General features: G+C 42.8%; 1 protein-coding gene across 2 annotated transcripts in view; it reads left to right on the top strand.

The window, feature by feature from the left end:
- The first annotated feature begins 1,698 nt into the window (after positions 1-1,698).
- Positions 1,699-15,722, top strand: part of Phyhipl (phytanoyl-CoA 2-hydroxylase interacting protein like) — a 40,917-nt gene continuing 26,893 nt past the window's right edge. Inside the window, exon 1 of one of the 2 annotated variants that reach the window (XM_031346601.1) lies at positions 1,699-2,039. In XM_031346601.1, the coding sequence (XP_031202461.1) occupies positions 1,937-2,039 (103 nt within the window). In that variant the 5' untranslated portion in view covers positions 1,699-1,936. Of the gene's footprint in view, positions 2,040-8,329; positions 8,501-15,722 lie in introns of those variants that run through there. The other variant, XM_031346602.1, reaches the window with a different exon arrangement.

Below are 15,722 nucleotides of genomic sequence, written 5' to 3'. Positions count from 1 at the left end.
CCATCTCATTAATCCCAAAGTTCATAACGAGGGCATTTCACTTAATGATACCAAATTACTTTACACAGATTTTTATCAGCCTTCAATTGTGCCAAATTTTCTTGCGGGCTTATTTTATCTAAAGTGGGCCCTTCCATTTTATGAGACTTCAATCAATTAGATTTAGTAGTTTATGGCTAAATGGATGTGACAAGAAAAGGTAGCATATAGCAATCTATATGTAAATTGTTTTTATATCAGTGTTTGAAATTGGAAAGTCAGTAAACAAGGAACATAATTTATCACCAATAAACATAAATAATACAAGGAGGAGAGGGGCCTCTTTTGATCCAGTGATATCAAGAAAAACAAAACAACAACATTCCGAATCAGCAAATGAGAACGGAGGCCAACAGGCTGTCACCTATATCGACTTTATTTCTAAAACCTTTGCAACAATCAGAGCGCCCTGAAATAGCTTAGGTGGTACTGGAAGCAATGGGGCGTGCAGATATGGCATCGCTGGAAGACCACAGGGTCCCCCTTTCATTTTCCTAGGGTAACAAAGAACAGGTGATGGGCCCCAGCCTGCATTTTCCATCAGAACAATGCCCGGCCCAGGGGGAGAGAGCACTGAAGATCTGTGTGTCATCTGAGTCGGTGAGAAGGCAAGCTGACAAGTGGCTGTCGCCCGGAAGCTGCCTCCTCAGCAGCCAGCCGCCAGCTTCCCGCTGCCTCACCTGTCCCCCGCAGCCCCGACCCGAGTTCGCGCTCCCTGCTCGGTGCAGTCCTCAGGTGGCAGCTCATCCCTCCCTGCGGGGCCTTGTGAGGAACGTCGGCTGGGCTCGCAGAGCCGAGAAAAGGGAACCCTAGGCGGCTCGGGCCTCAGTTTCCCCAATGTGTGGTCAACAAGGCACCAGCGCGCTCGCCTTGCCGCAGCCGGCCCGGAATGGTGAAACGAGCCTAGTTAGCCGCCATCGCCGGGCGAGCGCGACGCGCCCAGCAGCTTGCCCCAGCCCGCGCTTCTCGCGCGCGCTCCATCCACCTTCGCTTCCAGCGGGAGAAGGCGCGCGGGCTGCAACGCCGGCGAGGCGAGGGAAAGAGCCGAAGTCGCGCGCGCGCGCGCGTGGAGGGCGGGGTCGGGATGCGCAGGGAGGCCGTGGGGGTGCGCGTGCGCGTGCCAGGAGCCCAGGGTCCGGTCTGCACGCCCGCAGGTGGGTGGCGGGTGCGCGCCACAGGGCGAGGGCGCGCCGCTAGCTCGGCGCGTAGCCCTCGTGAGGAGAGCGGAGGGCGCGTGCGCGTGCGCGTCCACGCGCGGTAGAAAAGGGGCTGGGCCCCGCGGGCAGGCCACACGCGCAGGCAGGTAGGCGCGCCCAGGGACACCTTGTCCCTCCGTGCGCGTGCACGTGCGAGCGGCAGGTAGGGGGGCGGGGTCTGCGGGAGGTAGAAAAGGGGCGGGGCCCGCGGCCAGGCAGGTGGGCGCGTCCACGGACACCCCGTCCCTCCGTGCGCGTGCGCGTGTGGGCGGGTTCTGCCCGAGGTAGAAAAGGGGGCGGGCCCGTGTCCAGGCAGGTAGGCGCGTCCACGGACACCCTGTCCCTCCGTGCGCGTGCGCGCGGCAGGCAAGGGGCGGGGCGTGCGCGAGGTAGGAAAGGGGGCGGGGCCCGTGTGCAGGCAGGTAGGCGCGTCCACCGCTGGCCCCGCCCCCGAGAGCGTGCGCGCCCCTCCCTTCGGCCGAGAGCGCGCTCCTCCCGCGCTCGCCCCGGCCGCCGGCGTTCAGTCTACGAGCCGCGCACTCGGAGGAGCTTCTGCCGCCGCCGCCGCCTCGGCCGCCGCCGCCGCCGCCTCGGCCGCGACTCCCGACCGGAGGCTGCCCTGGTCCTCAACCGTTTCAGGCCTTTCCCGCCCTTCGCCCCGCCGGCCGCTGGCGCCTGGCTTCGACGCGGGGTCGCCGAAGATGGAGGTGCCGCGCCTGGACCATGCCCTCAGCAGCCCCAGCAGCCCGTGTGAGGAGATCAAGAACCTCAGCCTGGAGGCCATCCAGCTGTGCGACCGTGACGGTAAGGCACCGGCGGGAGACAAAAGGACGCGGGGCGGAGGGGGTCCGGTCCCTGGGAGAGGGCGCCTCTCGGGTCCGCGGGAGAGGAGAGGGAGAGGGAGAGGGCGCCTCTCGGGTCCGCGGGAGAAGGCTGCTAGGGGGAAGAGGGCGCCGCTCGGGTCTGCGGGAGAAGGCAACCGGGGGAGAGGGATCCGATGGGTCCGCGGAGAGGGCTCCCCTGGGAAGAAGGAACCGTTCGGATCCGCGGGAGGATGCTTCTGCTTGTGGAGAGGGCGCCTCTCGGGTCCGCGGCCCGCTGCTGCCTGGTCCGCAGCGGGCAGGTCCTGGATCTTCCCGGCCACCGCGAAGGCTAGATAGGCTTGACCAGAAACTTAACCTTTCCCTTGCAAACCTCGGAACCCCCAGAAGTGCCTAACTAGGGTGAGCCTTCGTATGTAGTATTTGAGTCAGGGGCAGGAAAAAAAAGCCGCGTTTCAGCACCAAGGACAGACACAAGACGCGCAGGGCTTTTGGCTCCCGGCTAGGGGTTGTGAGGCTGTCAAAAATCCGATCAGGAATTGGTCCTCTTCAGTCTGCTGCGATTCGGTGTGTGTGCAGCACACACCATTGTGGGTTGATGGGTCGGTACTCTATTGTTAAAGTTGGCAGTCTGCAAAAAAAAAAAAAAAAAAGGAAATGACTGATCACAGGGTCCGAGTGTTCGTACGAGTGCTAGCTAGTACTCTGCAGTGTTGGGCACAGAACGGTGGTGTGTTGGGGCTAGTTGGAGGACGAGTGTTGTTTCAGTGATTTGGAATAAAACTTCATTTTGTAAAGAAGTCGTCTGATTGCTGATTGGCCAAATAATTGTTAAATTCTGCATATAAAACCGGTTGACATGGAAGCACTTGCTTATCAGTGAAAATGTTGTACAGTATGTGAGTAATGGCTATAAAGCATTTTAAAGAAAAGTTATGAGAGATATTAATTGGTGCACGGTAAGGTCATAAAATGTAGCAGCCTGACTCGTATAGGAAACGAAGATCTTGGTTTTTTAAGGCATTGAAACGGTAAAAAGTGGTTTAGGCGTTGCTAGCTTAAACATTTAAGTCGACTGAGAACTAAAGTCCTGCTTACTAATAATTTTTAATTGTGACTATGAATTTATTTTTAATAATCTCAAAATGAAAATCCAAACTCTTTGAACACAACAAACCTTAACTTATAAAAGAGGTGTGGCCTGGATAAGCAAGTATTCTCGGAAAGGCTGCTTATTTCCTTTGTCGGTAGATTATTTTTGTAAATTGCAGCTATTTTTATTTTCTCAGATTGGTTTCAGAGGAAACCAAGATTCTAACAAAAGTAGATTTGATTCAGCGAGTTGTCAAATACTCGTTCAAATGGTAAGTGGAACTAGACAACCTCAGACCTTAATCATTTCAGTTTTTAAAATTGCATCCTCTGTGGTGGATTATCATGGGTGTTAGGAAAATGTTTGTTTAATGAAGTTCAGCGTACTAATGTATGGTGTGGGGGTTAGTTCTGCTTTTCCTATATTCTGTTCTGGAGTAGTAGGTCTTTTGATCCATTTTTAGTTGTTTCAGTTGGCATTATGAACCCTGCAAAAGGAGCAAATTATGTAACATTTAATTGCAGGGGATGTTAGGATCAAGCAATAGCTATAACAATAGTTATCTATACTCCTCTAGACTAGTCTGGTTTCATTTGGTAAAGTAGTTTAAACCAAGGAGTTACAAAGAACCATGTCTTTAAAAATGTGGGGGAAAAAATGGAGACATTCCACTGAAAGGCTGTCACATGCTTCTTTTCCTCCCTCCCCCTTGTGACCCTGTTCCAATATATGGCAATTTCTAATCAGCAAGTTGGCTTCATGACAGTCATTTAGAGGGAACAACACAGGTTTTTATAAAACAACCGGTTTGTAGTATGCTGCATTCAATCTGTGTTAAGACTTTCCTTAGTACGGTTTCCTATTGAGAGATTTCCATATGCACGGTGCCTGCTCCCTGCACTTCCCTCAGTTTCTCCCTCAAATCTCACTGTTAACACTTCTATCGATATACGGAGCAGGAAGGAAAGATCACGGCAGCAGACGTAGCTGAACATGCATTTTGTGTGTTTTAGGTCTACAGAGCTATAGTTTTATTTTATAAATATGGGAATATGTAGTTTGGTTTGCGGCTCACTTTTCATCCTCTCATTTTACCCTTGTTAATTTGGTAATTGACAAATGAAACAAATTCCTTGGACATTGAAACAAAGTAGATTAGGGCAGGTTCCTTTCTACTTGCGGACGTTTTGAACGGTGTCACGCTCTGTATGTTTCCCGAGTCGCAAGCTATGGTTCCTAGTAAAGCTGTGGCTGATTTTCTCTCTAAATTGTAGCTTACGTTACTCTAGCATCATCTCACAGCATCTCCTTTTATTTTTTTAAATTTTTTTCAAAACATTTAATAATCTTGGGAGAATATCTGAGTTCAAATAGTCATGAATTCAATTTTTAATAAAGCAAGAGGATTCCTGCACGTGCACATGCATATGTGTGTGTGTGTGTGTGTGTGTATGTATATATATGTATGTATGTATGTATGCCCTTGTGAGTTGTCTTCCCTAGGTATGTCCGCTTTGTTGCTGGTGCATGGTCCCATATGCTAGTCACAGTAGTTCAAAATAAGGATTCTAGATAGGACTCTGGTAGGCAACTGTTGGAATATGTACAGTAGCTGTGGGAGCATCTGTTAATCCCTGTTCTAACAAGGCAAGCCCTTCTTCTTTCCTAGCTCTAGAGTGCTCTGGTGTACTTAGAGTGAATGCACAATGTACCTTCATAACGTTTTTTTTTTTTTTTTTTAATTGGAGGGAAAAAAAATCGTCTTTCATCTGAAAATATCAGTAATATGGAAACCCATTTTTAGTTTGTTTCCTCCCATAATAGCATGAGGCACTTACTGACCTGTGATAAGGGAAAAAAAAAAAAAAAAAAAGCTCACCGCCCCCTAGACAAGGTTCCATATCAGTTCTGATTCTCATCATGTTTTTATCACACACACTTGCTTCTGTTCCTCTCTGAAAAGGGTTTATATGCATGTTGTCATTAATAGATAGATAGATAGATAGATAGATGACCGATAGAGATAATAGATAGATTTCTATGTGTTTCTCCAAGCTACCTATATTGTTGTTATAGAGAAGTATGAAAGACTGATTTTTTTTTTAATAGTATTAGCAGGTCCCCCCTACACACACAGCTTTCTCTCTTTAACAGTCATTATCCCTCTGAGTAGGTCATCTTGTGACTGTCTAGATATGGTGTCATCACCTCTAGGTATGAGGTTTATGATGCTACTTAGCAAGTGAATACAACTTAAGTAAAGTACAGTTTCTTTGTAATCATCGTTCGTTCGGTAGAGAACAGGAAGGGAGAGTTTTTCTCTTTTATGTATTCAAAACATAGATTCCTTTAAGGAACCTTGTTTGCTTAAATTACAGGCACTGAAACCTCCTTTTATGCTCTTGGCATATGAACTGAACACAGTTTAACTTTGGGAGTATAGTGACCCAGATGTGTAATGGCTCGGTCCGAATTAGGTGACCTGTAATGACATCTCTAAAGCAAGCAAACGCCTGGGAAAAACACCTGGAATGTGTCCCTTTAATGCCTTCACAAGAATGTGGAGCAATCATGACTCAGTCCCACTGACGTGCAACGTGGAATAGCAGGAACACCATTTCAGATCACATGGCCAGGTTAGATTGTTGGCCCTTGTTAGCCCTGTAACCTGTAACCCTGGGCAAGTTACTTAACCTGTTTTAGCCAGAGGCATGCTTGTGAAAAACAGGCATAATAAAAGCCATATAGGATTTTGAAATGTAAAATGAAGTATTACATAGCATAGACCACAATTCTTGTTGCAAAATAGAGAAAAAGTATTGGGAGTAGAATGTTATCTTCCACATACTGTCTTGAGTTGAACCCAGTACTTTTAAAAATCAATCTCTCTCCCTCTCCTTCTCTCTGTCCCTCTCTCTAACCCTCTCTGTCCCTGTCCCTGTCCCTGTCCCTCTCCCTCTCTTTCTCTCTGGCCAGTATTTGCATCCCTGTTAACCATTCAGTTGTGTGCTGTTTAGGAAAGCATTTCCCAAGAAATTATTGGCAACCATAAATTCTGAATTTTAAGGGAAAATTGAAAAACAACTCTCCGTGGCAGTATTAAGACCCTTTGCTTGGTAGTATCCCAACAGTAACACTGTTGTCACTCCTCGTTCTAGAAGCTGGTCTCAGCTTCCAATTCACATCTGCTACTGCTTTCCCTATGCCTCATGGCCTGAGCACACTCTTTAAACCCGTGTCTGCCTCAGCTCCCCTCAGCCCTGGCCGGACAATATTGTCCTTCATGCTCTTTCCCAACAGCTGCCCTGCTCCGTGTCATACGTCTCTGTATTCATTTCTTTGCCTCAGAAACCACTGCGAGGGGGAATGTACCGTTTTCACTAGGGAGCAAAGAACCCAAATGAATGAAGAAAAGCTAAAAGAAGCGCACAAGAGCAAGAAAGCCATCAGCTGGGTTAAAGCAATTCTTACTCTTGGTAGGAGCTCTCTCTCATTTCCATAGAAGACCAAGAAGTTTTAGAGGGAAAGTCACATCAAAGGTAATGTGAACAGACTCCCTCCAGTGGCAGAATGCGTGTGGCCCAAGCAGCAACTGGCACTTGACTGGCAGCCCGGGGAAGGCCTCTTAGAGCCTCACTCTGGGCAGGGCATTGTGTCCACAAACACAGGCCTTTTGGTTTTGTCTTCTCTAAGGTTTCCTACTCCTTTTGACCCACCTTGCTTGTCCTCTAACTCGAGTGAGTCTTCCCCCCTCTCCCCCGTCCCCCCTCCCGCTCACTTTTATTTGTTAATCAGCTTCAGTAATCACAGTGCTTGAGCCACTTGCTGCCAGCACAATGCTCTTAGTTTCTCCATTCGCTTCTCTGCCCTCAGGAAAAGTTTCAAAATTCAAGTTTTGCCTTGTTGAATGTATCTCTTTCTTGGGTTTCTTTTCAATGTATCTTAAGTTTCTTCCTGAGAATTCATTATTAATCTCTTCAGTTATCTTTTTACTATGCTAAAATCTATACCTAATATTTTAACTATTTAAAGTAGGTTAAGTCTTTTGTCTTAAAGTGGTGGCGCGCGCCTTTAATCCCAGCACTTGGGAGGCAGAAGCAGGCGGATTTCTGAGTTCAAGGCCAGCCTGGTCTACAGAGTGAGTTCCAGGACAGCCAGGGCTACACAAAGAAACCCGTCTCAAAAAACCAAATAAATAAATAAATAAATAAATAAATAAATAAATAAATAAAGTAGGTTACTACTGTCAGACTGTAATTACTCTAATGTCCCACAGAGTGGAATATGTTTGTACATATACATTTAAGGAAAAAAACGTCAGCATTTGCAAAGACCGGGACTGTGTAGCAAAGCAAGAACATCTGGGTTTAAATGCCCAGAGAGCTTTAGCATGCTCTGCTCCCTGGTGTCAGAATGCAGGGTGTTCGCAGGGCAGAAGGATGCCCAAGTTGCTCAGGACAGAATTCCAGGCAGTGTGGAGGATGATCAGGAATGACTAGAATTGTAAGTCTGGAAAATTGGAAATCAGAATTATTGAGGAGGAGAAAATGAGGCAAAGCAAATATTTGAAGGAATCTTGATAACCTTCGTTTTTTGAAACTTCGTGTGTTAGGTCTCAGTTGTACATGCTTTTCATCAAGAGCTCCTCTACTTCCTAGCCACTGTGTGGCTCTGGTAATACTGTGCCCTGCTGGCCACTGTTCCAGAAGGAATACCACGAGGGAATGCATATCCTTTCTAGGCCCATCTTTTTCTTCATCTATACTACTCAAGATAGTTAGACGTTTTAATTGAATTGTCTTACTGAAAAGGATGTGTTTTGTACACATATCTTTGAGAAGAAAAATAATGTTTGGAAAGTTTCCAGCAGGAATGCGGAATACCTACAGTCTAGTGATAGATGTTTTAGAATTACTAGTTGATAAAAACGAACTCTTTGCTACTTTAAAGAAGATCGTGAAATAGAGGTCCCAAATGAATGAAGAAAAGCTAAAAGAAGCTTTGTAGAAATCTTGGGAAGTATTTTAGGTGAATTGCTATAAAGACAAAAAGCATTTGAGCTAAGGCAGTTTAAATCCAACTTTAGGAAACCACTTGGACACATGGCATGTGTTCTTCAGTTGTGTTCTCTGAAGAGGAGTTCTAGAACAGAGAGAACAATTGGTCATGGAAAATAGCCAGGTCACTAGGGAGACCAGAACTTATATGTAAGAAAGAGGTTTGGATTTGCCATCAGTTTTAAAGTGGTCTTTAAGGAGCTTTGTTGTATTCCACTCCCTGACGAAAAGAGTGAACGCGTCTTGGGGAAGGCCAAAGTTGAATCCCAAAGATGAACTAAGTCTACAATCCAGGTTTGTTAAAAAATGCTAACAAGAGTCTGGTAGTTCAAAGTCGCATCATAGCTATGAGGGGACAAAGAGCATCCCTACTGCATTTGTGGCTAGGTTGCCATTTTATGAACATTTGAACTGTGGTTGTGGTCCATTTACTACGCTGCCCTGGGGATTCCTATATGTACTATTGGCTACAGTGGCAGAGGCAACTTCTAGGAATGCCTATTTTTGGTTTGTTCTGTTTTCTACAGTATGCAGGGTTTTGCTACCTGTTAAGAGCACAGAAGGTTTATAGCTGCATTCACTAGTCATAAGCCATTAAAGATGAGGCACACACAATTTTACTGTATACTTCGGTTTTGATGAAAACCTGTCTTCCAGGAGTCAGAAGCTGATGAATTTCTCAGTCTTTAAAACTTTAAAAGCTACTGACTAAGGCCAACAAGAACCAAGATAATCTTGCACATTTATTATGTGACCAGTTTCTAATGGCAATATTTTATGTCTATGATGTAAACCAGAAGTTAGTTACCATGGTCCTTGAGCCAGATCCCCAAACTTGCCACCTGTTGATATATGTAAAACCATAGTGGAACACAGACATGCCTGTTTTATATAAATATAATAAATTTATATTTATAATTTTTTTTTCTATTACATATTATCTGTGCCTACAGTGTTCTTAAAGAAGAGGTAACTGTGCTGGGCAGTGGTGGCACACACCTTTAATCCCAGCACTTGGGAGGCAGAGGCAGGCAGATTTCTGAGTTCGAGGCCAGCCTGGTCTGCAGAGTGAGTTCCAGGACAGCCAGGGATACACAGAGAAACCCTGTCTCGAAAAACCAAAAACAAGAAAACAAAACAAAAAGACAGGTAACTGGCTGTGACAGAGACCACAGATTATACAGACCCACAAACCCTTTAAAATAGTTACTTTGTGACCATTAACTAAAGTATGTACTAACACCCACTATAAAACTGGCTGTGAGCTAACTCCTGATAGGATAAAGATGTTGAAGTTTGTGAAAAAAAAATTGTGACTGATGTACTTCTGCATATTACCGAAGTTTTGAGATTATATACATTATGCAGAGAACCACAGGAACTTAAATAAGGCAGTAGGTTAGTCCTGTGTAGGGTTACTCCAAGATGGATGGATGACTTGTAGGTCCTCATGTCTGAGCTTAGGAAAGAATGTTTCTATGTGCAGACATATATAAATGAACTTACAATTCTAGTACTAATATGTTTTCAAGTGCCAGAGTGGAGTATCAATTCTGAAGACATGTTGATTTATACTAATAAATATTACTTAAGCTTTTATACATATCATATTCTTTATTCTAAACCATACTGTTAAAAAGGAATTGAGCCAGGCATGGTGAAACATATATTCATTGTAGAGTCATTTTAGAACTTGGGAAGTAGAGGCAAGAAGATCAGGAATTCAAGGTCGGCCTGAGCTACATGAGATCTAGTCCCAAAAAGAATCAACATCTCATCATTTTATTGTCTCTAATCTAGCTAACCGTGTATAGTAAAAGACGTTCTGAGAACAAATTTCCTACCTACCATTGCCTAATAAATGCAAGTTGCTAAAAATGAAAACGAAAACAAAAATGATAAAGGTGCCACCACACAAGAATCAACCACTATTCTTTTAAGCTTCTAAATGAGTGGCTTGGAGATTGTCAGGTCACAGAGCATCCTTCGTGGGTGGTCTAAGGAATACTAGAGGGCAGTGTCCTTTTGTTCTCTGGGGATTCATTTACAGGCACTGATCTTAAGTAATTAATTCGAGTCCTGCTTAGGGGCAGGAGAGATGATGACTCAGCATTACAAGCACCGCCTTCCCGAGGACCCAGGTCTGTCTCCCAGCACTTATATGGTGGCTCACAACCAACCCTTTCTAACTCCAGTTTCAGGGAATCCAAAACTCTCCTCTGCCCCTTCAGGCACTGCATAGATGTAGTGCGCAGACATGCAGGTACACAAAACACCCTTACACATAAAATAAAGAGAAAACCTAAAAGAGGCCTGCCTACTTTGTTTCCTATTGTTCTTCTACATGCTCTGTTTTGGCTATTTATTTGTATATGTGGTCCAACCTAAGGGTCTATATTCAGAATAGGCAGAGGTAGAAGGAAAGATCCCAGATTACATATTTACTTGGATCCTGTATTCAAAGTAAATTGAATAATGTAGAGAAAGAATGTGGGAAGTTTGGGAAGCAACATTTTTCTGGATGTTACAAGTAAAACATGGCAGGGGGAGAAGTAGGAGACAAGCATTTCTGATAGAGGTGAGAGCAGGCTGGACGCCTGTGCGTGTTAACTCATGCTCGCAGGGCCCACTGGGTGTTGCTGGGGGAAGAAATGTGCCTGGGATAGGAGAGCACAGCACAAGCTTCTCAGAGCTGGCTGCCAAGTAACTTGTAATGTTGTAATGCGTAATATAATATATGTATATGTAATGTATAATACACATATTGTACATTGTATATGTATATTGTAAATGTGACCTATATGCATATATAAATGTGTGTGTATGTATATGTATATATAAAAATTTTGTAATCATGCCATAACCTAATAGTTAGGTTCCAAGTATAAGTTTATCTTATTAGTAGATAACCTCCTCTCAAACTTTCTAATTGGAAAAGAACCTTTTTTTTTTCTCTTTTAGTTTTCACTGCATTATGGGTCTAAAATTCTGATTCAGACAAAAAAGGAACAGCAAACTGATTTTTTTTTTTTTTTTAGCCTTCTTTTCTTTCTCTGTGTATTCTCCAAGTTTGCTAATCTAAACTCACTGAGAAATAGTAAAAGTCTCCCCCACTTGAATTATAAAGGGTGGAGTGCTTCATCTGGAGGGAGGTGACAACGCGTCAGTTTGGCTTTCATTGTCGATGTAATTCTGCTTTATGAAAGTCACAAATGTATTGATCATATTTTAAATGCTTATTCTTCTATGCACTTCTTTCTTAAAATTTCAGCCCAATTTATATTACTTGAATGTTGAATCTCAGCTTTAATATGCAGTTTATTACTGAAAAATTACTTGTAGTTTATAAATATGGAAATATCGTGGACATATTTTCAGATTGAGTTTTTTCAGCTTTCTAAAAAATTTAGATAAAATTGTTTTTCCAAGTTATTTATATTTGAAAGATAGTTATAAGAAATTTTAGTTGATAACATTTTTATTTCCTCTGAAATAGTTATATTTTGTTTCACAGTGCTGAGCTAATGATTTTTGATATTTTCTGTCTATACTACTATAGTTAGCTTGTGGGAAAATTTTTTACAATATAAAAGGACAGTTTATATGTGATTATCTAACATTTTTCAAATACCTTAATGTTTAATCCTTATCAATTACAATTATTACTTCTTTATGAAATCTGACAGATTTACAAGAGCTGCCCCTCCCAATGTTTTTAACTTCATCTTCTCCCCTTAATGTTGTGTCTCAACATTTCTTAGTATCTCATTGATGGGGCATTAAAGATTGACGTTGACATTCATTCTTTCTCTGTTGTGTGTGGTTTTATCATTTTTAAATGTTTCAAAACCACACGTGGAACCCTGCCACATAATCCTTGTTCTCATTCTGCTAAATCTGTAAAGATGTTAGCTGAACTCTGAGTTTGAGTTTGTCAGGACTCTACTGAACGCCTTCTGTATTCTCTGCACTTGAAGACATGTATCAGTGTTCTGTTTAACTTTTTAAATAAGAGCTTATTTATTTAACATATAGTTTGCAATACTAGAAATGCAAATATTAATAATTTTTTAAAATCATGAGTATCTCTTTTCTTATATGTATGATGACTTCATTTTAACACATTTTAATTATCTGATCTATAATAACTTCAGCCACTATTTTATTGCAAAGTTCTGGAACTGTCAGAGGTCATATAATTGTTTTGCAAAATATTATCATATAAAATCCAAGGAAAACTTGTCAATTTTCATCACTACAGTATGAATCCTGATTAAAAAAAAAATGACTATTTTTATTTAGTTTTAGGAACAATTTCTGAAAGCTTATAGCAGATCTGTCGTCTCAGTTTAAAGATAGCTGACATTTTGGTCAATGATAGCTGAAAAATTAGCTATACTAAGTAACAAACAATTTAGACATTTTAAACTATGTTGGGCTCAATGTATCCATGTAAATGGTTCTTGAGTTTTTTTTTTTTAATCTAGAATGCATTTTAATTTTTATAATTACCCATGCTTCATATAGGTAATTTAAAAGAGAACTATACTCCAGGCTTCATTATTAGCGTAATTGTAGAAGACTGAAGGATATTTGATCACACTGTAAATCTGGAGATTGTGTTATTTACTGGAAAAAAACAAAACAAAACTATTCCTAGTTGTAGTATAGCTCAGTTCTAGCACACACCTTTAATCCAAGAGCTTTCTGTTTATTGTAAACAGGATTAAGTCATCCCTTAGGTCAAGAGGCAGGGGCAATCAACCAGTTGATAGGGAGTGAACATAGGGGAAAAAAATCCATAGAGAGTAATAGGAGGTCAGGAGGATGGCTAGAGAGACCGACAAACAGGAAGTAGAAGGAAGAGACTTTCAGTTTGAGAAGCATGAAAAAGGAGAGCTTCCTTTTGGACGGGACATGGGCTGAGGAGGAAGGCCAGCTGGGTGCTTTCTCATCCTCTTGGAGCTAGCAGGCTTCCCCTCCAGCATCTGGCCCCCAACTCTTTATTGGTAAAATCAAATGTTGTTAAAAGCAACAGAGGACATAAAACTCATTTTGCTCTCTTAGCATGTTGAATTTCTCTGCTGAGAGGAAGTACCAAATGGAGACCTAGACTAAAAAGAACTAAATGCCGCATGCAAATACCCAAAGTATTTCAGAAATTCACTTGAGTGTGTATTTATACATACTTGAATATAAACAACAGGGGACAGAACCCCATTTTTTTCAGATGGCATGTAATAGACAAAGTTTTCTTTTTTGGATATTTACTCCAAATCAGGTAAAGCAGGCCCAGTTTGATACATGCTATTTGTGTCCCAGTTTTTAAAACAGCTTAAAATAATCACAAAGCTAAATGATGTTTGGTAATCCTTTAATCATCCCTGTACTAAAAAAGTTTAAATCTCTTGTCAGTGGGTCTGATTCTCAAAATGTATTCTCAAAATGTATCCCCTGGAGGGCCTGTCTGAACACAGCTCTTAGGCCTCATTCCCTGAGTTTGTGATTGATTAGATCTGGGTGGAGCCCAAGAATTTGTTTTTCTAACAAGTTTCCAGATGAGCTACTCTTAGTAATCCATGGTCTACACCTGGAGAGGCAGCGCTCTGAGAAGCATGACCAAATGGTTTCTTAGGCTGGGAAACTATGTCGACCCCATGGTCCATTTCCCGGAGCCAGAGAGATTTGTAAATAAAACAGGTTTATTATGTCACAGATTCCATGACTGAAACCTTAAATAGCATGATGCTGGATCTGGTAAGTGGTCCCCCGGTTTTCTTACCTCATGGCACGCGGTATCCTGACAGGAGACTGGGCTGGGGAAGTGTCACATGGCAAGACAGGAAACTAGGAAGAATCCAGGAAGGTCTTTATAACAACCCTCTCCTAAAAACTAACCAGGGCCCAAAAGTCCATTAATCTTTCCTGGGGCAGTGACCCTGGTGACCTAAATGACCTCTCACTTAGGTCCTACCTCTTAAGAGGTCCCATCATGCCTTTTACATTTTATTTGTTTGTTTATTTTTGTGAGTGTGGGCATATGTAATGGTGTTTGCGTCAAGATCAGAGGACAACTTATGAGAATTGGTTCCCTCCTTTTGTCATATGGATCCAGAAGATGGAACTCGGGTCATCTGCCTTGGTGGTAAGTGAATTTACCCACCTAGCGATCTAATTGGTCCCAACTTCACTTTGTATTGCTGCACTCCCAACACATGAGCTCTTAGGGGACAAACTACACCCAAACCTTGGGAAGAAGAATTGTGCATATTTGGATTTTAGGAACTATTAAGTGACCTCTAACGATCAGCAGTAGAGTCAAGTCCCTTGTGATGCTACATGTCCCTAGTCCCAGCACTCAGGAAGCACAGACAGATGGATCTCTGAGTTTGGACATAGCAAGTTCCAGGCTGGCCTGTGAGTCCTCTTAGTAATCCAGTCTACACCTGGAGAAGCAGTGTTCTGAGAAGCATGACCAAACGGTTTCTTAGACTGGGAAACTATATTAACCCATGGTCCTTTGCCCAGAGGAAGTACCAGAGCCAGAGGAATTCATATTCCCTCAAAAAAAGAGTGGTATAGTTAATCATCATTTGAGGCAAACATCTGTAAGCTTTGTGATTATATTGACAGGATGGTATATGAAATAAAAGTTGATGATGGCTTAATGTGCTAGCTTGGGGGTTGGATATCTTTTGATACAAGTAAATAAGATTGGAATGTTAAGTGAAGGGAAACTGAAAGAATAAACTTAGTAATAAGTGATTGAAGTCATCTGAACAACCTGAATTTGAAGTGTCTGTGATGTATCTAGAAAAAAAATATCTGGAAGAAAGGTTATTAGAAATAGCCAATCAGATTCTCATAGGAAGAGAGTTTGAGGACAAGAAAAAAATGATAGTCTGTCCCAAGATGCTTAGTTGGCCTCTGTCTCCTTACACAGCATTCTTTGCTGTCTTTTTGCTGAGTCAATGTTTGTCTCAGTTAGGGTTTTACTGCTGTTGAGCAGACACCATGACCAAGGCAAGTCTTACATAGACAACATTTAATTGGGGCTGGCTTACAGGTTCAGAAGTTAAGTCCATTATCATCAAGGGGGAACACGACAGCATCCAGGCAGACATGGGGCAGGCGAAGCTTCGAGTTCTACACCTTCATCTGCAGGCTGCTAGTGGAAGACTAACTTCCAGGAAGCTAGGACGAAGCCCATGCCCACAGTGACACACCTACTCCAACAGGGCCACACACTCTAATAGTGCTACTCCCTGGGCCAGGCATATACAAATCATCACAATGTTTCAGCACGGAAATGATAGGATAGGAAACTGGTGCTTAGTTGGTTGGCTGGCTTGTCATCTAAAAACTTTTGATATAGTTCTTTGTATAAAAGGTATTGCTACGAAACAGTTAGCAAGGAAACAATGACCTAAGCCCGGTAACACAGAGATTTCCCTACTTTTAAATGGTAAGTTTTTCATGTTTACTGTGGAAGACACTTGATTTTTTTTTTTTTTTT

The sequence above is a fragment of the Mastomys coucha genome, unplaced genomic scaffold, assembly GCF_008632895.1.
Source record: "Mastomys coucha isolate ucsf_1 unplaced genomic scaffold, UCSF_Mcou_1 pScaffold3, whole genome shotgun sequence".
NCBI classification, from domain to species: domain Eukaryota; kingdom Metazoa; phylum Chordata; class Mammalia; order Rodentia; family Muridae; genus Mastomys; species Mastomys coucha.
Note: the sequence above shows the minus strand (reverse complement) of the source record. Positions and strands in the feature narration are given on the sequence as shown.